This window comes from Caloenas nicobarica, chromosome 5, assembly GCF_036013445.1.
Source record: "Caloenas nicobarica isolate bCalNic1 chromosome 5, bCalNic1.hap1, whole genome shotgun sequence".
Taxonomy (NCBI): Eukaryota; Metazoa; Chordata; class Aves; order Columbiformes; family Columbidae; genus Caloenas; species Caloenas nicobarica.
Genome location: NC_088249.1, coordinates 10,623,370 through 10,649,544, shown reverse-complemented (window position 1 = coordinate 10,649,544; position 26,175 = coordinate 10,623,370). Strand labels below are relative to the sequence as shown.

Below are 26,175 nucleotides of genomic sequence, written 5' to 3'. Positions count from 1 at the left end.
ATCAGTATTTTATTTTCTTTGAAGCCCCCTCCTGGAGTGAGGAGACCCTTAGGTTTCCTTTTTAAAGAAAATTAACACTCACAGCTAGCTTGGGAATTATGACCTTCTAGCAAAATTGAAGGAAAACTGCAAACAACTTCACAACAGAGTAATGATACTCTGAGTCCAGACTCCTGGAATCAGCATTGCCCTAATGGCATTTTCAGGAGCAGGCAAGCTCCTTGAGAGCTGGTGCTAGGAGAGAGAACTGGAAAGAGCTGTGGGGAGAAAGCTGACCTAAACTGGGGTGCAAAGCTCCCCTGGGGTTGTGTTTATTAGCATCCCAGCAGGCCCTGGTGCTAGCTGTGTTTTGGGGTAGTTGACAGCTCCCAGGGGGTGCAGATCAGATCCCATCCATGTCGGACCTGCCGCCTGCTCTGGCTGTACCCCAGCCTCAGCAAGCCTGTCTCTACAAACCAACACCCTGTAAATGCCTGGCAGAGGAGGCAATTACCAACCAGGATGGAAAGAGGTTTAGCTGGACTTTGTGTCCAAAGGGGCTTTCCATATCTCAGCATGTGCCTGAGTAAATAGCTCTCTCCCTTTGTCCCGTTGTCACCCTGCCAGAGCGGCAGAAGTGCTACCTGTTGCGGTTTTCCTCAGCATGGCAGGGCAGTCTCCAGCTTAAACATGGCTTTGAAAAGTGCAAGGATGAAAAGCTCAGCGCTGGGCTGCCTGGCTGTGGGAGGCTTCAGGCAGGACTCCCCCTGCACCATGGGGCATCCCAAAATGATGTTCTCTGCCTAGTCCCACCTTGCCATCAGGGCATCTTCCCATCAGTCTGCACTGCTGTTCTTCCCTGTTTATTTTATCATCATTATTCCCACCCCACATACTTTCCATCACCTGGACGCACAGCCTCTTCCAGCTGTAGGGAAGTTATGAACCCCCTCCAAGCAGCACCAAGTCCAAATGCCACACGACTTTATTGCATCAATCCCTCACTAAACCCTCTGATCTCCGCTGTCATGCCGACAGGTGATGTGCTGCCATCTTCCTAAAGAATCGCACAGTATCACCTCCTGATTTACCCCTCTTGCTTTACAGCAGGGTCTCAGCCACCTGGGACCGCCTGGTGTGCCCAGCCAGCCAGCCTGGCAAGCTCCCCAGGGTTAAATCACTTATACCACTCAATGACAATCCAAGTGACTGTGTTTAGTGCAGTTTAAACCTTCCAAAGTGTTGCATATTTTTGCTCCTTTGCTTTAAATTGCCTCTGATGTACTCAAATGCTCTTGGAATGGAAGGATCCAGGGCCAGTGTCTCCATGGAAATGAGTGCCTCCAGGGCAAAGCGAGGAGCGCTGAGGTGAATATATAAATGTATAAATGCAGGATACAGCCCTCCCCATCCCTCACCCATGCCTGTCAATCATTACTGAGACTGAGCCACCCGTGACCTCCAGAAATGGGGCAGAAGGGAGTGAAATGCAGCCATTCCTATGCAGCAGCTCTGAGGCTACTTTTGAACCCCCACAACCCAGACACCGTGGGGCTTTGCCCCACCAGGGCAGGACCAGGTGCCAAAATCTTCCTCCCCCCAGCTGCCCTGGGTCAGGTCAGCCCAGCAACTCACCCCATTGTGGAGCTCCTGGTCTCACCTCCATCTTCATCTATAGGGTAAATAATTAACCTTGGATATCCACAGCTCATTCAGCATTTCTCCTCCCCCCTTCTCTTCTTTTAAATGTATACTGAAAGTGAAACAGTGCCAGAGTGTCTCCTGGAGAACAAACAGGCAAAGCTGCCCAAGATCTTGGGCAGGTAGGGACACGTCTCTTTTTTCTACTTTGACCACCCGTTTCCAGAGGACGGAAGAGTCTGGAGAGCGCTGCCATGCCCAGAGGGAGCACCTCGAGCAGCGTGGGCGTTCAGAACAGTGCTCCAGCCAGCTGAGGTGGTAGAGAAGATCGATTCGGTCAGTATCTCTTCTCTTCCCTTGACCATGGGCTCATATCTTACGGTTCTCCTGCCCTGTCCCCCTCCACCACACTGCTCACCCCTTCAATTGCTGCTGCTCCTCTGCTCCTGCCACAGAGTCCAGATGCTGGTGTGAGGTAGGGACTCAACCCCCTTCCTACCGAAATCCCTGGAAAATGGGTTGCCCTCCTCTCCCTTCAACCCTCTGCATGGCTGTGATGGGGTGAGCTCCTGGGCAAGGCAAGGAATGATTGAATGTCCCTCTGAGAGGTGTGACGCAGGGTCTGAGCTCCACTGTGCCAGCAGCTCAGCAAACCCAAGGGAAGGCACAGTCCCTGCCGTTTACAGCCTGTGAAATAATTACATACAAGGGAATGAAAATCTGTCCAAACTCAGATCAGGGAAGGCTGAGATGTATTTCCAGAGTCCCAACATGCCCATTCCCAGCAATCATATTTCAGTCTCTGGCTCCTGTGACTGGGACAGACCTGAGACAGGCATTTCCTGGGTGACCTCAGGCAATAGCTGTTTCTAATGATTTAAACTGATTGCTGAGCTGTTTTGAGCCTGCCATGGGGAAATGCAGCGTTTTCCATCCTCAGAGCTCTGCAACAAACAACATCCGCATGAGCCAGTTGTGTTAGGTGACCTGGTGAAAGCCCTCTGCAAGGGAGGGAAAGGAAGGCAAAACCTTTCCCTCTGCCCCCTTCACAAGCACCCAGGCCAGCCCTCGGGGCAGGCAGAGCGGAGCTAGTCTCTCTGTAGCAGGGCAGGAGCTGAGCAAGTGCAGGGCATGTGCCTACAGCCCAGGAGTACTTAGAGGAGCACTTCTGTTGAAATCTGAAATCTGCAGCTTCCCCTGCAGCTCACACAGGGGCTTGCTTGGCCCTGGAGATACCCATTCTCAGCATGCTGGGGTGCTGAGCTCTGAGGCAGGATGAGCGATTAGAACATTTACAGCATCCTACAGCCTCCTGCGCTGCAACTGTGATGATTTGGAGTGAGGAGATTGCTATGGGTTTGGATGGAAGGGGCTAGAGCAGAGTTCAGCCACACGCTGGGGACTGCTGACCCCCAGGCCACCTCCCAGCAGTGGCAGGTCAGGGCTCGAGCAGGGCAGAAGCAGCAGCATGACCCAAAGTTGTCATATCTGCAACAGAAAGTGGCAACGACCTGGTGAGACTCAGGAAGAGTTATCATTCCGACAAGGCTGGAAATTTACCTAGAAGAATGGGAAGTAAAAACATACCTTGTTACCAAGCGGAATGGTAAGTTTACAGAGATTTCACCATCTCTGACGTCTAGTGGTTCCTTGGTGATGGAGAAATAGCTGCCACTTGCCTGATTTATGGAGTTAAGTAGAGCCTTCCAAAGCTAAAAGCAGGCCAGTCTGCTGGTGTCTGTGGGTAGAGAGATTGTGTCAATAGCTACAAGCTAGAACAACTTGCTCTGTCCTTGGATTAAACACAGGGAAGAGATGGGCCAGAGATTCAGTCCAGGAGTGACTTTGGAGACAGGAACACCCTGCTATGAACCTCTCATCTAATTCTGCTGTTTTGTACATTTCAGTGATTATCATCAACCTGTTTGGAAAACCTGTCATTGAAAGGTAACAAGATTAATGGGAACATGGAGTTAAACCCAAGGAGCATAACCTCAGAACCAGCCTCTCCCACCAACAGCATAGAGGAGGAAAAGATGGAGGTTGCTTCTGAACTGAGCAGCCCAACGATGCATAGTGGGAACAGTGGGTTCATTGAAAGAGGTATTAAAACAATGTTAAGCTTCCGAAATTCAAGACGAAGTCTGAACAAAGAGAAAGGAAAGGAAGGTACTGGTACTTGGAAACGAAAACAACTTTCTTGGAGATTTTCCAAGAGCTATGAGGAGAATGAAACCATGATCTGTAATGGCGTGGAGGTGATTAGTGAGACGATAGAGGCAGAGTCCATTAAAGGAAAACCTCTTTCAGGTAAGAAGCAAAAACATCACTGTAATTTGCTTGGCAGGGTATATGTAAACTTTAAGCAATTTGCACTTTGCAAGTCTTGGGCCCAACAGGGATGCTAAAGAACCAGGCATCCCATGGCAGGGCAGAGGTAACTGTCACCTCTTGCACCAACTCACTGGGGTGTTACCTGGCCCAGCCCGGGCAGGTCGCCCATCACTGAGCAGGCTGCTCTGTGGTCTCCACTATGTTAGTTTAACCACATCCTCAACTTACCTACAACCAACACATCAACCTGTTGGCTCACATATCAGCAGACAGATCTGTATCATGGACACCAGCCATCAATCTGCTGAGCACAGTTTGGGAACTGCTGGTCTGACAGTATCCAGAAGTGCAATGTGGGCTATTCCTACGCTGTTGCCTGCATTGCGTTTTTGGACAATTTCTGTTCTCTCAGACTGATGTTCCCCAAACTGTGCTCTGTAGGTTGCCGCAAGGGCTTGAAGTGGAAAAAAAATGGTTTGGATGCGATCTGCTTCGGCACCTCTACCTTGGTTCCTAATCTTAGAGACTGCCTTGCAAAGGGACCTCTGCAGATGCATTTACTCCCTTACACTAACTTTCCATCTGTTCTTCTCACAATAGCAGCACTGCAAGTATTGATTTCGTTTCGTTTCCCTGGGCTGGTTGTTCTCATGCATTTTGTCAGTATTACAGAGATGGGTCTTAGCCAAATTATAAAAACTACCTTCAGCATAGCTCTCACCTTTCCACAAGTGTGGGCAGACTGCAATGACTTTGATTTTTTGGTTTGAGCACTGTTCTCCTCCACCTTCTTAAGGCAGAGGCACTACAACACGTCCACCAGGAGATAGACTGAGGTGGGTCAACATGGTTTGACCTTTCCTCAGCCTAAATTTCTGGAAAGAAATTGCTGGTCTACTGCATAGGATGCTATGGGCATCAGATAGAAGTGCCGACTTTGTCTCACTGCTATGATGTGCTCCACTGTGCCATGAAGTTATTTACTGCTTCACACTGATGTATTGAGAAGTTGATAAGCTGGGTCTGAGACCATGTCATAAACTTCGCTACTCTGTTCTCAAAGGGTCATAGATGAAGAGCAACAGGAAATGTTACCATAAGCCCTTTTCATCTCCTGAAATAAACAAGCTGAGGAATTGCACAAATAAGACCCATCCTGTGCCAAATAACTTGTGATTAGCCTAGACTAAAGCAGCTCTGTCAGAAACACATTCCATCCCGAGATAAATATGGCAAGTGATGGAGACTCCACCATGTGCACCATTAAGCTGCATAATGGTTAATTGCCTTTCAATTGTCTTCCTTCAACTACCAGCTGGCTGATCTTGTAATGCTAAATTAAAGATCCATTTAGCACCCAATATCACCTCTCTGAATAATTATCCTAGATGGTGATTAAATGGTGTTTTCTCACTTTGATAAACAGAACAGAATGTATTCCTTTAGTCTCTCACTGCAAGCACTTGTGCAAACACAGGTTTTATATTAATTTGTCTAGAAGAGACTAAGTTAATTGGCACAATCTCCTTTCCGTCTGAGTGCAGAAGCATCAGTAGCTCCATATAAGCACTCAAAGCTCTATGCACTGTATGCTGCACCAATAGTTGGGGGGTTTTGTGTATATCTATCTTCGTACAGATACTCTTACACTATACAGATTATTTGGTAGATATGGTAAAAAATCTGTGTGCAAACAAGCCCAAGGGCATAAATTATGGGCTATGAACCAGTCTTTGAGTGCTCTCCATTTTTTCCATATCATTTTATATGTGTATGTCCCAGAAGCAGTGGCCACACATGCCTAAGTAATACCTTTTCCCTTCTTCTCATTAATATTTGCCTTATGCCCAGTATCACAGCGGGATTTCCTGTTAAGAGCATCTGTTATGACACTGGAGATGCTGAGAGCTTCCTAGGGCCTCTCAAAAGCTAACAGTGCTCTTGGATCTTCTCAACACATGGCGAATACTTCTTATAGTACTGGCAAATAGGCAGTGGTTCTTGCACCAGCAAGTCTTTGAAAAAGAAATGGGAAACTCAGTAGACCATAACCACTTTGCAGGTAACGGTATTTAGCGACTGTCCCCCAGCCTCAGCCAACACCAGCCAGTGCTGGTAGTAGGTGCCAAAAGCAAAGGAGGTAGGGAAAAAACCGGCGATACTTGAGCACCAGGAGAAAGCACACACAGGTCTGGATCCCCCTCCAGTGCACACACCTCCCCAGACCACCCAGGGACAGCAGTGCTCACTGCTTGGAAAACGAACATCACTGCTGAAACGCAGTGTTTGTTATCTGACTGCAGGGGTGTATAGAGGCAGTGAACAGCCATGTCACCCAACTTCGAACCACCTCAGGTGGGTGAACTTCACATACCTCCCATATTTTGGTGTTTGTCCATTTCCTCCTGCTGAGACCACCATCCCAGAGACTCTCCTCACTCCCCAGCCAAAGGGTTATTGCAGATTGCAGTAACTGTAGAGCTGAGAAGCTGTAGCTTCTGGTCCTCCAGAAAACCCTCTTTTTGGTTGAGAGGAGTCTGAGGATGATAAGCATTCACAGAATGTTTCCTAAATGTCTGGAACAGGTCAGAGGCATCTTTCAGAGGCCATTTGCTGTGGTAGGCACAGGCTGGAAAGGGTGGCCAGCCATGGATGGGCCAGTGTCTGCCTTGCTACCTCAGTCCCTTCATCTCAAGGAGTCCTCATAATGCCAATCACCAGCGACAACCTCTGCAGTTTGCATTAGAATTTTGCTCAGTCCTCAGAAATGCAGAAGCCAGTTTATCCATGATGTTAATTGGGAAAATGTCCTAGGAAAACTTGATAAAGTACAAAATCAGGACAGGAGGGGAGCCCGGAGTTTGCCCAGCGTTACATCTGAATAGGGAATGTTCCCAAAAATGTATCAGGAACATCCCCAAGCCAGTATCCCACTTCCCTAGGGCCTTGGTATCTCTGGAGGACATATTGGTGGGTAGGCTGGGGGCAGACATGACACTTTAGCGAGATGTGTGACCTGGAAGCTCAGAGGGTCTGAGGGCCTCTGTCCTGCTGTGTTCCCTCCCACCCCTGCAGCTGGACCCCTGGGCACCCTGCCTGCCTTCTGGGGCGACACACCGAGATGCCTTTTCAGCCAGAGGTGCTGGGGCTGATGCAGCAGCAGCGCTGTGCTCAGCGCACGGGTGTGCTGGGAAACAAGGGTGTTTCTGCTGAAGAAAATCCTGCTGGTAGCGTGTATCACACTGCTCCTGCTTCAGCTCCACACCAACAGGGGGGCAGAGCCAGGGGAGATTTTACATGGCTTGAGACTCCGGTGCCCATCTGCAGCCCTCTGAGGTTTTCCTGCAGGGTTATAATCGGGTTTTTTTGATATTTCCTACCGCTGAAACCAGCAGTTTAGAGATGTGGCTCAATTTGCAGTGGTTGCATTTCCACTGCTTTCCTCTCCTGTGTCAAACAGGAGATGGAGGGATCGGGGAGGTCACTCTCAGGGGCACTGCTGGATCCTAGCTACTTGTAGCAGCCCTGCAAGCCTCCCTGTGGGGCACCTTGTCCTGCTACCAACCTGTCAATCACCTAATGCCTGCTTTGTCCAAACCTCTTCCCTGATTCTTTCTGCAGTAATGGAAATCAATGAACTTATTCAGAGAAGGCAACTTCTGGAAGCATTTGCAAGTATCAAGTACTTGGAAGATGAGCTTATAGCTGAACGAGATGCTGAGAAATACAAAGATAACCCCCAGGAGTTTGTGAGGAAATCCAAAGACGTGGATTTGCTTTACAACTCCGTCACAAACGCGATCCAGTCCATCGTGGTGGAAACACTGGAGCATCCCACTGTAGAGGACACCACGCTGACCTCCCTGGTGACTTTAATTGCCCGTGAAGAAGCAGCTCATCCTAACACAGGCATCACTGTTCATCCTGGATTTGACTTGCTTGGCATACCCAGAAAGTGGAGGGAGGAGTGGATGGCAGCTGTCAATGAGAGCACTAGGAAGAGGGTCCAGAGGGTACCCATGCCATCAAAGGAAGAAATGAGTTCTTGGCTTGTTCTCCACTTAGATTTCCTCCAGAAACACCTGCGTGAAGACTTACTGAAAATCAAGTTATCAGTAAAAAATCGTTATCCAGAAGAATACCAGGTGTGTGACACATATGTGGAGGCTTTTCACAAGGCCATTGCCTCACACTTGGAAGATCTCTCCCAGAGACCACTGGAATTCAACGAGCTTTACACCTTGCTCGACTGGGTGGCCAACATCTACCGCAGGTAAGACGCTGAGATTGCCACATGGCTTCAGCCTCCTCCAGGGAGCAGCAGGGCCATGGGGTCCTTCAAAAGCACTGGGCTATTTTCAGTTTCCTGAGCAAACAAGAGAGATGCAGTCACAGAATCATAGAATTACAGAATAGTTTGGGTTGGAAGAGACCTTCTAAGATCATCTAGTCCAACCCCCCTGCCATGAGCTGGGACATCTTCGACTAGATCAGGTCGCTCAGAGCCCTGTCCAGCCTGGCTTTGAATGTTTCCCGAGATGGGGCATCAACCACCTCTCTGGGCAACCTGTGCCAGTGTTTTACCACCTTCATTGTCACTTCTACAGCAGAGCCAGACAGCTACTCTGTTAATAGGTGGGGACAAAGGTTTGTGGATAGAACACTTGCTGCTTTTCACAGATCAAAATTACCCCATTTTCTCCTCCCTCTCCCTGTTCTCACACGCCAGGAAGCTCCTCCTTGCAGCTCTGATAAACTTGCTCCCTTTCTGAAATGTTTTGCCAGGTCCAGCAGCTGTGTAGTGACTTTTCCAGGCACAGGGAGGGACCTGTGGAGGACTCCTGCCTCCTTCCTGTTTAATTAAAACTGTGATGAATTTGGAAACAGGCCACGTTCCTTCCCGTACTCAGGGGTCAGAGTCCTCTCAAGGAGGTGCCAAGACATCACCCTGTAGAATTAGCAATGTTAAATTACAAAGGCTCTAGCTCAGACGTGTCAGGTAGTTTGATGGGAGGTCCATGGTTTTTAGGAACTCTTAAAGCTTCCTGCAGTTCAGGGGTGACTAAAATACCTTAGGAGCTGTACGGACATATCAAACACCATCCTCAGGGCATCCTGGTTGTGTGGGAGTAAAGGCAGGAATTATTTGCAACAGCAATGAAAACTGTGCTGCTGGGCATTGCCTCCTTTTACAGCCAAAGGAGACATCTAAGATAGGCACCCGTAGAAGGTACAGGCGTTGAATGTCAGTGTCCTCAGCTGTTCACTGGCCTAGACCACAGCCCACTGCTCCAGCCCCATAGAGCTCTCAGACTAAAATCCAACAGAAACACACACTGAGGTGGGAAGGAGAGGAGAGGCAGCATCCATGAAAGATGACTCTGCTAATAAGCACATAAGAGCAGCCATGTCAGACCAAAATCATGTCTGCTCCAGTAGCTGGTCTCCAGGAATGGCCTGTACCAGATGGCTAAGGATGGGACAAATGCAAACTAATCGACACCCCTCAAACAAACAAAAGAGGGAGTGAAAGCTGGAGTATCGACACTAAGTCAGTGGGCAAAATGCACAGGGAGGGGGCAGTGATGGAGCAAAGCAAGCAGCAGTGACACTTGCCCTGAGTACTCCAAGCTTGGGGTAGCTTTTGGTTCAGAGACACTTGGACCACAGATGGTCTTTGTTTTGAACAGCCCTCAACAGATTTATCCTGTGAACTTCCCTAGTTACTCCTAAAACCCCATTTATGGTGTGGTGACCATGATGACGTGTGTGTAACCCCATAATTAGCACGGCACTGTCTGACCAGTGCTATGGCAGGACTGCTATGGGAATGACACTCCCACCCATCAACCCTCTCCCTCATGTGTCCCTATCAGTCTCATCTGGAGGGAAATTCCTGCATATCCCCAGGCTCTGGGAGCCGTACTATACCCCAAAGTTGCAGAAGAGGGGTGAAGAGCTTCAGTGGTCAGGTTCTGCATCAAAGAAAAGTGCCCTCTCATATTTCTCTAACTTGCTGGGAAAGAGCTTACTGGGAGCTTGCAGCCTTGTGGACACTGCTTGTAGTCACCTTGCTGGGTTGGGCTGTTTCCATTTGATTTTCCCATTCTAAAAGAACTTCATCCCACCTTGGGACCCATCCCAAAAAAGAAGAAATCGTCTGACCCAAACTCATTGTTGATACTACAGTTCAAAAAAATGGGGAAGAAAAAAAAAAAAAAAGAGGGGAATAAGCTCCTCGAGTATACATTTGAGTCAGTCCTTTCAGTCATGGTTGAGAGTTCATGTTTAAATCTATGGTGTCCTTTTAAATGAGCAGCAGGCTCCTGCAGCGGCTGGGCTGTGCAGTGCTCCACATGTGCAGATGTACCTCCCCGGGAAATCAGAACCATGACCACGGGAACATTGATTCTGGGACACTATCAGCAGTCACCCTGCACCGGCCTGACCTTGAACAGTACAATCCTCACTTGGATCCAAACCTCACCATGGGCTCAGTGCTGCTTTGGCGATGGGAACCCTTTTCGGTGGTTGAACAGGCTGTGTGAAGGACATTTCAGCTGTGTTCCTTGCTAAACAGCTGACTTCTTGCAACTTATTTGAGTGCATGAATATTTTCTTCTTTCTCCTCTCTGCCTTCATCACCCTGCAAGATGCAATGCCTCCACGGTCCATGGCAGATTGCAGGGGCTGCACATTCAGTTTTACAGGCTAATTACAGGTTTCTGACCCCAGAGGGAGAAACACAAGCACTCCCTCCCTTTCCGTGCCTCCCTGCTAATCAGCTGGCCTGATTACACGGCAATCCAGAGGAAAGTGAGTGGTAAAGTCGTGTGTCAGCTGAGCGCACTTTGGAGTCAGACTCTGTAGCTGCACATCCACCCACCGCTTCCATCTGCGGAGAAACCACAGTGCTGCTGTGGCCCGTGTCCCCGGCATGGAACTGCCTTCCAGAGGCTGCTCTGCACAGAGCAAGACCTGCTCTGCCACCTCCCCAGGCTGAGGATAACCCACGGGGAAAAAACAGCCTGACACAAGCCATGATGTGACACCGGAGAGGAGCAGGGCAGATCAGCTCGTTCCAAAGCTGCTGCAGGAACTACCCTGAGAGGCATTTCGCAGGCTTGTAGTCACATGAATCAGCTTCAGGTTGTTTATTTTAAAAAAGTAATTTCTCATAGCACTTTTCATGTCCAAACAACTCAGAAGTCTCATGATTTCTAAGGTGGGCTGGAACCTTAGATCATTTTGATTTTGAATAATTAGAATTTTGAATAGCGAGGAAAGATTTTCTTGTTAAAGCTTGAAAACAAGCATCACAATTCAAGCTTTAAGTATATTTCTCACAGCTTAATAATTATGCAGCTCATGCCACATGAATATTCCACCAGTTTACTCACACTCCGAGGCAACATAATTTGTTTGTTTGACTCTTTCCAGCGAACTCTTTCTGGGTCACCCCGATCTCAAACCAGAAATTAAGACAGAAAACCTGACCCTGCTGTTAACACCAGCCCATTGGGATAAACTGAAAAATGACTACATTGCTTCTGCAAAGGTGAGAGTTTTGACCTTGTCCCCTCCTGCCCCCAGGGAGGGAATGGGAGCCCCAGTGTCCCGAGCAGAGGTCTCAGGTGGCTGCATTATGGTTCCAGCCCCATCAGGTGCTGAGTCCTGCCAGCACCACACAGAACAGCCTTTAAGCAAAAGCAGAAAAATCTTGAACACCAATTCTGGGACCAAAGCAGGCCATGGGCCCAAACCTGGACGATCACAGAGCCAAAAGGACTGAACCAGCCTCATGCAGTACGGCAGAGGCTTACCGAAAGGTCACAGCTGGGCTTCGTCAGATTGAACACGTTGCAAAGTCAGGTGTAAAGAAATTTTAGCTGCTATTACACTTTCCAGTTTGTAAGCTCCTCCAGCACATCTGAGGTTTGCTGTACCCAGACAACTTTGGGTTTGTCCCCAACAGAGGACCTCCCCATGGTTCAGCTCCTCCTAGGAAGCATTTGTATTTCTGCTGTCCTTGGTTGGGACCCCGTCTAAAACTACGTGCTTTCCTGGGTCTTTGGTATGCCTGGGCTCAGGCATTTTCTTACAAACCATTTCAGAAATAGGGCACTGCTGAAGGTGAGCCCAAGGTACCCAGCTCAATAAAATCCTTATTGCTTCCTCGTGCTGGTGAAGGATCATTTTATTTCACTGGCAACAAGATTGATTTATCAGCCAGGACTGAACAGTGCTGACACACAAGTGGCTGTACCACCAGAAAAGACCGGTTTGATCTTTAATCCTGACCTCTTGCATTACTCGCGCTGGAGGACTTTGCAATCAAGCAGTCAAACAGCTGACACAATATTTCCCTGCCAGGAGAATGATTGCCCCTTCAATTGGGAGTACCGTGCTCTCACACAGCACAGCTCCTGTTTTTTCCCCAAATCCCTGTCTGTGTAGACTGATGGAGTCTGGAGTAAAACCTCTGACTCTGGTTACTTCTCCATGCCACACACACAAGCCTTACACACGTGCCGACAGAGCAAAACATTGCAAGCCGCTTTGCTCATGCTCGCTTTGTTGTCCTGAGCCGCATCTTTTCTTCCTACGTTTAACATTTAGGGGAAAATCAAAAGCTATTTTGGAAACATCCTGAGACTGGAGGTCACAGAGAAGTGGGAGAAGGAAGTTCATCCAGAAATGAAGGAAAACCTCTACCACTCCTCTCTCTCCTTCGATATTCAAACGGTATTTAATTAGCTGGGGCAAAGTGTGGGGGGCTCTGTGGCTCCAGGGAAACTGGATTGTTACCTTCTGGGGTGGAGGTACCGCCTCCTGCGATAATTTATGTTAGTCACGCACTGGCAGAATACATTAGAGCAGAAAATGCCGTTTATTACAACTTTTAGCTCTCCCGCTTGCCTTCTAGCTGCAAATTAAACCTGCTGTCAATTGTGTCAGCAACATAATAGGCAACTGATTTTAAAGTCCTTAAATCTCTTGATTAGAAAGAGAAAGAGAAAGGAAAAAAAAGGCAGAAAGAAAAGATTTGTTAGAAAAACCCCTTGGTTGAAAGACCGACTTTGTCCCGGGGCTGTGGCAGCCGTGGAAAGGCCGTAGGCAGTGACAGCTACTCTAATTTAAACAGTACAAAAAAACCCAAAAGCTCCTACTAGCTTTAGGGACTACAGGGTAATAAATCCAGGAGGGGTTTGGATTCATTCTCCTCACTCAAAGGGTTGAGTCATTTCAATTAAATAATAACAAAACAAAAAAAAAATAGGGAGAGAGAAATCAAAGAATTTTGAATCAAAGAATTTGGCTGCTGCCGTGACTCTTTTTCCATAGAGGAATATTACACATTGTGTGATCACAGGGAAGGCAAGTCTGAATGGGATTAGCAGATGGGTAGGATGCCTCGGGAAGTGCCAGAGCAGGACCGCAGCCTGACTCACTCCGGAGAGGCAACCGGGTTGTGGGAACGGGAATTAGGGAGCAGCCCCCGTGCAAGCAAGAGTTCGGAGTGATGCCTGACCCTCCATGCAGCCTCCATGCAGAAGGGCACGGGGCCATTAAGGATGAATGATTATGCCACAAATCAGTTTGTGCCTCTTTGCCCATTCTGGATTATTATTTTCAGTATGCCAGAGAATAATGAAAACCACCTGGCAACAAGCCAGCTGTTTCCCCCTTTGTGAGGCAAGTAGTTTTTATTAACCAAAGCTGCACGAGATCCTTGTAAACTATATTTCTCCCGTGCGTGTTCCATTCACTAGAGGTTTTTCGTGCCCTTTTCTAGATCATTGCGGAGCACTTGAAGATATCTGAAGAGATCAGCAGAAGCCTGGGAATGAAAATGCTTGAGCTGTGCCTGGCAGAGCTGCACGAATTCATGCCAAGGTCATTGCCACTCTGGACAGTACATTCTTTCCAAATGAGTCCCACATTGATAAAAAAGCAGGGAAAAGGTCCATGCACTGGGCTAGACCCAGGCACCGAGCAGGCACAGGCCTGCTCCTGGGAGAATCAGAATCACAGTGAGCCTAGTAACGAGCAAACTGCAAAATAACTTGGAGGAAGTCACAAACAGACCCAGATGGGACTCTTGTGAGTCCCAAAATCTGAGGTCAGGAAGGAGCTGCTGGCTGGAAAGGGATGGGACCACTGTGGTCCCATCCAGCCATCTGGGACCTTCGTTGCATTGGGTGCTGGTCACTTGCAGCTGCAGCCACGAGCAAGCAGCAGTTATGGACCCCTAGACCCAGCGCCTGCTTGCCCAAAACATTATCTAGGCGTCCTAGGGTGAGTCCTGCCAAGAGGGTTTTCTCCTGCATCCTGTGGCTATGGGCATAGAAATGGCTTGTGGGACCCTCTCTGTTATACCCGGGTAAAACTTAGAGCTGGGCTGCCTTCTGAGACTTCCTAAAATTTACCCAGTGTCCAAAGGACACAGGACCCTGCCGCTTTACTGAAATTATGGTTTTTTGCTTGGTAGTCCCTGGGTTATGGCCTCAGATCTTACCCCCTGCAACGTGCTTTGGGGATGCTCCAGGGAAGGTTTTTGGCTCACAGAAGGTTCCAGCACAGTGACACGCTACCCAGCCTCTCCGGAGGGGCTGTGTTTTGGAGGGTTTGTGGCCATTCACCAAAGCAGCAATCCACAGAGGAGAAAGGCTGTTTAGTATGAATCAACTCTGAGCAAGACTAAAAATAATTTTGCATTAACCTTTGAAGTTTCCCACCTCCAGCAGGCGCAGAGTGGGGAGTTTGCTCACAGACATTCTGCAGGTGCAAGGGTGGGGAGCCCGAATGTTGCTTTCTGATTGTGAACCTGGGCTATGGCTGGTGCCCTAAGTGTGCTAAATGTAGCACTTTCCCTTCTGAACCCTCATCTCTAATCGCCCAGTGATCTACACTTGTCTCCCGTACCCTGAGTGTAGTTCAAATCAGCTATTTGGCTTTGAAGTCTGCCCAGGCTTTTTAGGAGAAGTGCAGTACTTACCGATGTTTCTTTCTTTTTTCTTCCCCTTTTTCTTTCCTTTTGTTTTTCTCTTTTTTCTTCTATCACTTTAAAAAAAAAAAGTATAAAATGCAAGTTGGGACAGCAAGGCCTCCCAGCTGAAAGGATCACTGAAACTTAAGCATTTTCTTAAACAAACCCGAGAGCCAAGCAGCCAAGACTGGCCCGAGCAGGTTCCTTTACCTTGACAAAGAACAAGACCACCCATCAAAGCCTGCCTGAGCACGCAGCCGCCTGCCAGTGGTGCAGACCTGGCTGTAAAACAGCTGTCAAAACCATAAAAGCTGTGTTGCACAGAAAAGAGCTACCTGATGCACCACGCTGAGGTTATGGGGAGGGGAATGTACGTGTCCTGTTCACTTTCCGTTGTAAAATCAGCCCTGACGTAAATCCTTTCCTTGCATGCTTAAGAGGGCACATGGTATATTATCCCAAAAGCCAGAGCAGTGAAGGACCAGACTGGCGAGCCTGAGTACCACGGCTGCGATTAATCCCTCAGCATGAGGAGAAGTCAGAGATTTGCTGTGCTGAGTTCCTTGGCATCTCTCCAGAAGTGCTGCGTACCCGCTCAGGGAAGTGCATCCTAAACCTATAATTATCTGCCATCTATTCCCCTCCAATGCTCACACATGCTATGACAGGTGGAAAAAACATGTCCATGTACAGAAGGGACAGGTTGGGCCAGCCACCGGTGTCTCCTGACACCACCGTGTACACAGAAGATGAGCCATCCTTGGTCCCCCTGCCATTACCTGCATGTCTTCTCCTGCAGGTTTGGGGAGGAGTTTGTGGTGTGGAGCACTGCCCAGAACAGCCCCATCTTTGCACCCTATTTTGCTGCCTACATCAACAGCTTTCACGACCTGACGTAAGTCGGCTTCCCCGAGCCACGCTGCTGCATTGCTGGGGTCTGGGAGGGTGGCAATGTCTGGAAAGGAAACACCAAGCTCTCCTGGGGCTGCCCCATGGGGTGTTCAGCCTCCAGCCCCTGATCCTCACCTCGTGGAGGGGGGGATGTCCCCCAAGAGATGCAGATAAAAGTCACTCTGCTGTGGCAAAATGGTGAAGAGACAGAGGTGGAGACGGATTTAGCGCAGGGATGGATCTAGTGCAGGGATGGATCTGGTGCTTGTGTGAAAGCTTTGTATTTTTTTTTCAGCCTCAGAAGAGGGGTTTTTTTCATTTTTTGTTCTGGAGGTTAGCAGAATAAACCTGGCAACACGGTCTGAAGGCTGCTTTTGACACTGGGCTGGAGGAAACTCTGTGAAAGCACTCAGCCTGCAAATAAACCCCTGTCATTGCTGCTGGCAGCGGGAACTTATAGGGCTTTGCACGTGTTAAGAATTAGTTATTTAAAGATGTGTTGGAAAGGCCTCTGATCAACAGGCATGCCCACCAGCTCCGACTATCAAAGAGTGCTTCCAGGAGAAGCAGGATGGTGGCAGTTGCTGAGTGTCCCAGGGTCTGGTCCATCAGCCCAGTTCTGTACCACATGGTGACCCTGCGCTTCCCACCCCACAGCTGCTCACACAGCCACGGTAGCCCTCCGGTGCCAGTGCTGTGGGGAACCAGGGCTGTTTATACGGCACCTGCCCCAGGGGGACGGTCTGCAGCCACGCAGGGACACAGCCCACCGAGGCCCCGGTGCTCTTCAGCATCTGGAACCATCCCTGCTGTGCAGATGCAGTGCTCCGGAGGCCAACCCAGCCAGCCAACACACAGCTAACACCTGGGGTCTGGCCACCCAAAGCCTGGGTTGTTACCTCCAGCCCACGTTGCTGCATCGCTGCCCAGCATCGCCTGCAGCAGGGATGCTCTATGCCAAATATTATTCAGGGGACGCAGAGGATTTTGCATTGCAGTGTCTCACCGGAGCCGATGGCTCCAGCTGCAGCGAGCACTACCGTCGAGAAGTCTCTAGATGGCACGGTCTCTCCAGCAATGCTAACCTCGCTGGCAAGCCGGTTTTCTCTCCCTCCTCCGGCCCCTGCCGAAAATTTCTCTCCCTTTCCCTGCTGGTGACGGGAGCAGCCAGCCCCAGGCAGGGAGCTGGCAGGCGCTTGGGTGGTGGATTGGCTCTGCTGGGTTTATTCCTGCATCTAGTTAAATATTTGTCAGCCTGGAATGATGAACTGCTGGGTAGGTGCCCTAACAGCACGATTTTGTGGATGCTGGACGCAGACTTCAGGTGTTCAGCAGGAGTTATGGACCTGAGCCCCAGCCTAGGGCAAAAGAGATGCTGTTAGGTGTTTTGTAGTCCTACCTGGGCAGCCTCAGACATATCAGCTAGCTACCAGGCAGTGGCAGGAACCCACCGTGCTCTGTGGTGACAGCGACGGATGTGGTACATCCAGAGAAGCTTAAGGACCACTAGCATTTTGGAGGTGCTGCCTAACTTTCTCCCAGATCATCTTACCCCAGGGCAGGGACGGAAAGTGAGAAGAAAGCCAGAAGCTCACAATGTTCCCAAAGCCCACGCATGCTGCTGGGATTTCATTGGCCTCTCAGAAGTTGCGTTTTCTTCCTCATCAGCATGAAACCTTGCAGAAGTACATGCTATCCCTAGGAAACTCCACAGGTTTCCACCTCCGTAGTTCCATTTCCCCGCTGCTGCCGATAGACACTGCGTGGAGTGAGTCAGCCGGGCTCTGGGGGACGCAGGGTCAGCAGCTTTCCCTTCTCTTGCTTTATTATTTACATTTTGCTTATGGTGTAAGCCCCTAGGTGCTCTCTCAGGTACCTGCAGATCATTTAGCAGAAGTGTTGCTCAAGTGAAAAAGTAACTAGGCTGCGCAATTGCTCCGCATGATTGAACAGTCCCACCTGATGAGGAAATAGGTGTTTTTTTAAGCACAGTTACTCAGTTGTGATTAATTTTCGGTACATAGGATTGTGCAAAAAAAGTCATTATTTTGACCCCTTAAGTGTTTCCAAGAGGAAGTACTGGCTACACAAATTTATGTTAAAATAATACCCAAAATACTAATCTGTCTAAAATGCTTAGGGCAGTGTAAGAGTTTATATTTTAATATTAAACCACTGGTGGTATCTCTCTCTAGGTCAGGGTTAGAAACAGTGTTTAAAGTCAACACTGAGGAACTGCAGAAGATTTTGGCAGCTCTGACAAGGAACTTCACAAATATTTTTTGGAACAAATTAAGAACAAACGCACAGGTAAGAGGATCTTAGCCACACTATTTCCAATATGTAAGGCGTATGTGCAGGACCCCTGCAGAAGCTGAGGGCTGTTGCCCTTTCCCTGTCTCACCAACTACACCTCATTTTGCAGCTCACGACATTATGGTCCCTCCAAAATGCATCGTGCCTAACATTCATATAAATCCTCCTTAATCCAAAGTGACACTTACAGCATCCTGTGAGTTTTTCGCTATTTGTCAAGCTGCTTGTTTTAGTACAATGGCGACCAAAAGAAAAGGGTATTTAGTGGCTTGCAGCATCTCAGAAAAAGCAGTGGGGGGAAACCCCACCCATAGCAAAGCACAAAGGGAGTCACCTGGACAACTCCTATGAGACATTTTTCCTTCTATCAAAACATTTGGATTTTTCAGGACTTTGTTTTACTCTTACTTATTCATAGATTTACCATCATGGCCTGTTATCAGCATCTTCAGACAAGACAGAATTCATTTGGTAGAGGTGATTTTTCTGGCCTGTTTCCATGGTGAAGAAAGACTGATTGTTTCAGCGTGAGGATGCTAAAGCTCTGGTATTGGCTGATAAAGCGCTGGTATCAGCTTAACTTGTGTTAAGAGGCCTAAAAGGCAACACGCTGCAATGCAGTTTGTGCTTCTCAGGTGGTGTAAATGGGGATTTCTGCTCCCAGCTGGCTGGGGGTCCACTAGCTCCAGCTGGTATAACACAAGAGATGGGAGAAATTAAGTCTTTGGTCCCACCTCTTTTCACTCACCCTAATTCACTTTCTAATCACTGAGCATAAATTTTGGAAACCAAGACAGTCATGCAACTTATCTGACCTAAGCCAAGCCTGCCTGGCCAAGGGGACTTTCCAGCCATTGCTTGTCTCGGAGTCTGAGGGCCAGGCGAGGAAGTAGTCAAGCCAAGGCATTGAGCAAGAGAGCCAAAATGCCGTGAGAACTGAAAGTGGCGGAGGCAAAGCATTTCTAAATATCCTTCCAGCAGGCTGGGAGCACAGCAGGAGGGCACGAGTAGGGGAAGTAATTGGGAAGGAGGTTGCCAGGAGTCTAAAGACAGAGATCCTGAGAGCTAAGAGAAGAAAAGTAGAAAGGGGATGTGCCAGAGAAGGGATACTTTGGATTTGGCCCTCAGGGGAGTCTCTTTCATGTGCCACCAGAAGCCTTTAGCAGATATTGCTGTGTTTCTATGCAGAGGCACATTATCTCCAAGGACCCAGCAAGGGAAATAGCCCAGTGGTGACACTTGGCCAGAGCACCTTGTACCCAGGGCAGATGGGAAATAGTGCCATCACTCCCACATCATCACTGACCATGAGGCATCAATTGGGGATGCTCCCAGTTGCTATTACCCGCCTCCCCCCTATCAGATCAGAGAAGAAGAATCCCAGTGAGACCGCATGCAGACATGTGGGTCTGCAGAGAGTACAGACAGCCCCCTGCAAGTGCTGTGAGAAAAAGGAGCTTGATTTCCTTGTGGAGAAGGCTGAAAGGGTGATGGATTACTGGGCTAGGTTCCAACAGACTCACTACCAAGTGACTTGTCATGTCCATAGCTGGTGCAAACCCATGTAACACCAGCATACATGGTTGCACGCCACAGCCTGTTCTAGCCATGCCTTAGTTTCCTCTGATTAGCATCCACATCTGCATCTTCATCCATACAGTGGGGATACCAGTTTATTTACCTACAAAAACACAGCTGGTGGATTAAAGGAAGGCACAGAGCAAGGAAATGAAGCGTCCCAAGTAAGCCTTTAATGCCAAAGCATCTCCTGCTTGGGAGAGTGCTTTATCTGCCTGCGTTAGGGCACTCACTTAGAAATGGGACACGGGGGTCTGAATTCCCTGAGGGGAGAGTGAAACCCAGACTGCTCCGTGCTCCCGGTGCCTAACTCCTGCTGCGTCTTCACACAGAGTGGGTGTACCATCAGTGCTCTGTGCTTTTTGGTTCAAGCCCTCTGAGCAGGCAGATGTCTGGGTGATCTTGACTGGTGCATCAGCTACTCTGACTTATTATTACCAGTGCCATCAGTGAGTGGGTCTTTTTTCAGCCGCTCCTTAAGAAAATCCTGACCAAGAACTGGATTTTGGCGACAGAAAGGCTGGACTCGCTGGCGCTGGCAGTCTCGCAGTTCTCCGAGCACCTGCAGCACATGAGGGAGCCCATGGGGCAGGTAGGCGGCTGGTCCCACGCCCGGGCACAGTGATGCTGGAGGGGTTCCCACTGTCATTTGCAGGCTGTGGTCCAACCTGCAGACTTCTCCCCAGTGACAGGGGCTGTTTATAACCACGGGGACTGCTGATGTGGAGGAGATCAGCTATTTACCTGCTTCCACATGAGACTATGCAACATCTTTCTGTAGTATAAATACAAGAACTGATTTCTTTAAAGAGGAACAAAAAGCTTTGGTGAGCATTACCACTGAACACTGTAATTCCATGAGTTGCAGGCTTATATGCTCCTTTCACATCTATGCAGTTGTGAAATAAATGAATAGGTAACAACAGCTCTATATTTAAAATCTGAAAGCATCACCAAAACATACTTTTGAAACAACACTAAATATTCCCCTTTGTTACTGAGGAGCCGAACTGCCGACACAAAATCATGGGGAGCTTCAGGGTGAGGAGTATTTCCATGGCATTCCCTTGGCACTGCCATCCCTGTGCCGGAGCAAGGGGCTGCGAGCCACCGGCTCCCTTTGGCAAAGTTGCCCCAGGAGGCATGTGCTGCCTTCAGACATCTCCTCTATGCCCTAGGCGCCTGCTAAAAACCCGAGGGCTTCCCTTTCCCTCTCTCAATGCTTGCAAAAGATTTGCCTTGCAAAAGAACAACAGAAAAAACCATGATGTTTGCTTTTTTTTAACCAGGAACTTCTACGCGACATTCATAAGTATGTGGTGAGGGAATACATCATGCAGGTCATCAAACCCAGACGGAAAATGAATGCGGAGACACGGCAGCAAGTGAGTGAAAGGATGAACCAGGAAGCCAGAATCCTTAATAATACACTCATCGATCAGGTATGTGAGTTCTTTCCTGGCATCCCTCATTGTCCCATTCCTGGAGGTACAATGTCCATGCTCAGTCTCCCGGAACTGAGTTGGCAAGCTCTGGAGGAGGGCAAGCCTCAAAAAATGTGAAAGTGCTTGAAAGAGAGCAAGTAAGGTGGTTACTGCAGGTTCAAGGTGTGGACTTGCAGCCCGGCAGCTACTCTGCAGTGGTGGCTTGTGCGTGCCCAGCTGGCTGCTCTGCGATCCAGCGCCTGGTGTGTAACACACTCCCAGGCCCACATGTGCTTTGTCGAGCATGGACTACATGCTGTAGCATCAAGCTCATCCTGCAGTAACTTGTTCCCCTGGGCCATGGGATACACCTTGCGTCCAAAGGATCCGTGCCCTGAGCACAGCTCAGGGAGATGACTCCAGTGAGAGGGTCCATCTGGGCATGCAGTCTGCGTACAGGAGGGTGATGGGGAGAAAATCACAGCTGTTTGCATGTTTTGTGGCTAGACATCTGTGCTGTCTTACACCAGTAAAAGTGACCCACCACTGTGCTCTGCGCTGCAGGTAAAAAGGCATTTTGCAGGTGCTGTGCTCCCCCCTGATGTCCCCCTAAGTCTCCTTGTTCACAGGGCTCTGACTCCGACTGGCTCGTTCCTGCCATACACCACATTGCCAATATCATTGGGGAGAAGAAAAAAGACAAGATCAAGGAGTACGTCAAGGAGCTGTGTCAGGATTATCCAGATATCAGGTGCATGAAATGGCAGATGCCAGACTGCTGGGCTCCATCCCAAACAGCACCAGCTCACCCCGTGCCAAGCTCTTCAGGTTCTCTTCTCTGCTGGTAGCCACACATTAGAGGGCAAGGCACCAGCAACAGGGGGAATCCCGCATTATTTTTCTTGATGACTGTATCTTTTATCTTTTTTCCTCTGCCTGCTCGATCTTATGATGCACACAAGTTACCTCAAAAGCCTTTTCATTTATAGGATAGAGTAGGATAGGATAGGATAGGATAGGATAGGATATTTCAGTTGGAAAAGGCCTACAACCATCATGTAGCCTAACTCCACTTCAGGGCTGACCATAAGTTAAAGCGTATTATTAAGAGTATTGTCCAAATGCCTCTTAAACACTGACGGGCTTGGGGCATCGAGCACCTCTCTGGGAAGCATGTTCCAGTGTTTGGCCCCCCTCCTGGTAAAGAAATATTTCCTAAAGTCTAAACCTCCTTTGATGCAGCTTTGGACCGTTTCCACACATCCTATTTGGACTATTCCACACATCACTGGATACCATTTTATTGCTCCAAACGCACCTTGTTTCACGGTGAAGCTCCAGGTAGCTTTTCAGTGTATGACCAGCATTAGCCCAGCTTGCTGATTTGCAGGCTCCAGCTTTGGAGCAAATGGCTTGTCTCCTGTTCCCAGGCTCAAACCTCCAGGCCAGTAGACATTGACACAGTTCAGCTGCAGTTTCTGAAAGGGTCTCAACACAACCATCAAATTTTGGAATAAATTACAAATTCTTTCTTTTGTACGTTCCATTTGCTGTTCCAAAGCAGCATCTGCAAACTTTAAAGCTACTGGAGAAGTAAACAAAGTGACTAGCTCTGTGCATGGCTAAGCAGCTGTGTATCAGAAGTTACCTCCTCTACCACCACTCTTCTACCAACCATTGAGAAGGAATAACAGGAGTATAGCTTGCAAAGAAATCCATTTTTTCATCAGAGTCATTTCAGAAAAAGACTAGAGGTTTTTTCACTGGTTACATAGTTCCTGCTGGATGACATTTATACAATCAAAACAAACTGTAAATTTAACAAATTGCTTAGAAGACTCAAGTGGACCTTCAAATATTCAGAAAAAAATATGACATTAGATAAATTTTTCTCTCCTCAAAACTGAGGTTCAAAATTTTCCCTAAGTATATTTAACCTGAGTGAGCCAGATATGCTTTGGTCTTATCTGTGTGAGGAAATTCAACACATAGACTTGAAAAAAAAGAATTGTTCCAGAACGAGCAAAAAAAAAACCCAAAAAACAGTCCACCAAAAAACCCCACACCAAAACAGACTAAACTGAGGAAGGAAGCAGTGCCTAATTGGGGAAGCATGGAGGAGGTAAACGATGGCTAGTCAGACTTAGCTATTTTAAAACAATTTTCCATGCAGAAAATCCGAGGCTGTGATTTGTGGTACCTTTTCACCATTAGCCTTAGACCCAGGCCAGGTTTTAACATTTGTCCTCTTGGTCGATCTATTTCCTGGCTTTCCATTATTGAGTAATATTATTTTTAACAATTAAGTTCGGAAAACTAGGCGGAACCTGCTGGACCTGCATTGCTTCCTGTTCAGGTCTCTGTTAAGTCTTCCCGTGAGCTCTTGGAGACGTTGCTGAATTTGTATATACTGAGATTACTGGAACAGGGTATGTTTCCAAGTTGGCTTTCCCAGCTCTAATCTAATTAGTGCCTGTCAGCTTCCTAAATATTAGCATTTCCATTACTCAACTCAAAATAATCATTAAATAAAAGGTCTGCAGCTTCTCAAGTGAACTTGCAGAAGGCATCACGTGTGTGTGGAGATGGAGGAGGAAATTCCCCGAAGCACCAGCAGCAGGAGGGTGTCCCACCAGCGCCGGCTGGTGGGAGCTGATGCTCAGCACCTCCGGAGGCTGCAGTTCCCTGTCCTGGTGGCTCCTCCAGCACCGTGAGGGGACATTCCCTGGCCCTCTGCCACAGCCTTGCTCTGTCTCCAGCGTGGTTGTTGTTTGCTTACCTCTGGGCTGGTTTTGCTCACCAGGACTGAGGGAGGTGTTATCTGGTTTCTGCAGGAAGGAACATGTCCTGGCGGTCCTTGCGCTCCGGGGGCTGGGGCGCACCAGGAGAGCAGCGATTTTTCGGCAAGTCTACCACGGGATGGAGAGCCCTGGTGGCGGGGATGGCAGCACACTCTTTGCTGAAATCGATGCCCCGGTGATCATCAGCTGCTTCTAAAACACGACCAAAGCAGCAGGCAGCATTCTCCCTCCTCCCATACCACCTCTACGGCGTGATCCAAAATCAGCTACCCTACCTGGCTCCTCTGCAAATGCAACTTTTTGACTGTCATGGGAAAATGAGTAGTTCTTTCACCTTGCTACCATGAGTCTAGAAACCAAAGGCAATGGACGCACCAAGATTCTGACCTCCTGCAAGAGCCCCTGGGCAGCAGCTCCAGCCCAGGCACTGCATTCACCCTGCATTCAAAATACAGATTTTATTGCCTGGAGGCTGCTCTGTTGTTTGGTCCAAGATTGAAGCTCTTTTCAGAGGACAGGAGAAAAACAAAAGGAGTTCACTCAGAGCTATATTAAGGCTTGGACTGTGCATTGCATAATTATACACGAGCAGAGCAAGAGCCTCCTTCATAATTACTGTCCCTGAGCAACCGAGGGGCAGAGCTTGGGCAGGGATGTGGTAGTGCCCAAGCCTTCTTTGCTCCCCAGTGAACCAGCTGGCTGAGTCGTCGTGACACAAGCTCTGTGACATTGTGACCTGATGCCACAGACCACTACCTGCCCAAGGAGGTTACCTTGGAGGGTGACCAAACCCCACAGCTGGAACACGCAGCACATGGACCACCCTGCACTCCAGGATGGACCCCATGGCCCTTCTGGTATTTCAGCAGATTTTCCTCCCATGTGGTCTGCCTTGCAAAACTCTTGCTGAACCAAAGGCCTGCTCATGCCATCACACCCCCTCTGTGTGGGCAAACGTCTCGATCAGATCTGCCATGTGGAGAGAGGCTCCCAGTCCCCCTTGCCCCAGGGAAAAGGGCCATCGTGCCCTTAGTCCATTTTCTTGTATGTTCAAATGTATTTTAACAAATCTGGTACAATCTGATTGTGGTATGAAATCTAATGTGCCAGGCATAGTGCTGCAGATCAGATCCTCGTGTGATGTAAACCAGCATCACCCTATTGATGGGCATGGAACAGCGCCAGTTTAACCCTCTGAGGGATCCAAAGCCTTACATCCAGCATCTGCAGGGGAGACTAAAAGAGACATCCAGCAGCATACGGCCGTACAAATCTAATTTCATTCAATCCAATTTATCCTTTAGGCTGCCCTCCACAGGCACTAATCCAAGACTCTGTACAGAGACATGTTTACAATCGATTAATTAATGTGATAGATGTGGACATGGCATAGCCTTGAACACTAATCTGTCTGCTGCAGAGCTTAGAGCATCAGTAGTGAGACTCTTTCATTTCCTTTGCTCCAGCTTGCACCAGTGTCAGTTAGAGCCGGCGTGAGCAGCAGGTGCTGGTGACAGGCCAAGGGAGCTGCTCTGATGGATTACAAATAGAGAGTGCACCTTCAATTTGCAGTCATCACATGAAAAATTTTCTGAGGTAGACTTGTTATCTCCACACCCAAGACATGTTTCTCTAAAGATGGCTTTGAACAATCAGGTAGAAATTGGGAGTGTCAGGCAGGGAAGGAATTTTCTGCCCTGCATCATTCTTCAATGTAGCTCATGACAATTCCTGCAAATCCTTGGCTTAGTGACTCTCTGTATTTGCTATGGAGAAGAAGTAAAATACCATCTGTATCTCCCGTTAGGTGTGCAGAGTTCAGGAACACTTTGGAGCATCTCTTCCCTCTCCTGGGGACACAGTAGAAGCAGGGAGCCCTGGATTACACCCCCCCCATGTGTGTGTGAGCTCCATCCCCCATCCCAGCAGAGGAAGGGTATCAGCACTGAGAGATTTACATTTGATGTCAAAAGCATTGACTAAGTGGAGGAAATGAAAAGGGGGATTTCAACTTTTGCTTTCTCAGTCTGAGAAACCTGAGACTGGATTTTCAGAGAAGCACGGGATTTGAGGCATGCAGCAAAGCCAGCGGGAGGTTTTATGCATCAGAAACTTCCCTCTGCCCTGTCTGCATCTCTGATCCCAGCAGCTCATGCAAGGCATCTGTGGCACAGAAATTTTCTGAAGTGCACTAAGTGTATGCTGGTTTTTCAATCTTATT

The 26,175-nt window shown here is 48.6% G+C and overlaps 1 protein-coding gene across 1 annotated transcript; it reads left to right on the top strand.

The window, feature by feature from the left end:
* Positions 1 to 3,587: 3,587 nt before the first annotated feature.
* Positions 3,588 to 24,150, top strand: EXOC3L4 (exocyst complex component 3 like 4). The gene is made up of 11 exons (XM_065636837.1): positions 3,588 to 3,930; positions 7,576 to 8,227; positions 11,395 to 11,512; positions 12,574 to 12,699; positions 13,751 to 13,851; positions 15,744 to 15,839; positions 18,031 to 18,145; positions 20,199 to 20,321; positions 21,019 to 21,171; positions 21,783 to 21,904; positions 23,988 to 24,150. The coding sequence occupies exons 1-11, from the start codon at positions 3,588 to 3,590 to the stop codon at positions 24,148 to 24,150; spliced, it is 2,112 nt and encodes a 703-aa protein (XP_065492909.1).
* Positions 24,151 to 26,175: the final 2,025 nt, after the last annotated feature.

What these genes read in the sequence shown, in the direction of transcription:
- EXOC3L4 (XM_065636837.1), top strand. Translation starts at nt 3,588, where the DNA reads ATGGAGTTAAACCCAAGGAGCATAACCTCAGAACCAGCCTCTCCCACC. An exon ending in GTGGCCAACATCTACCGCAG is followed by an intron (nt 8,228 to 11,394) that starts GTAAGACGCTGA and finishes GACTCTTTCCAG; the next exon opens with CGAACTCTTTCTGGGTCACC. An exon ending in TGAGGGAGCCCATGGGGCAG is followed by an intron (nt 20,322 to 21,018) that starts GTAGGCGGCTGG and finishes TTTTTTAACCAG; the next exon opens with GAACTTCTACGCGACATTCA.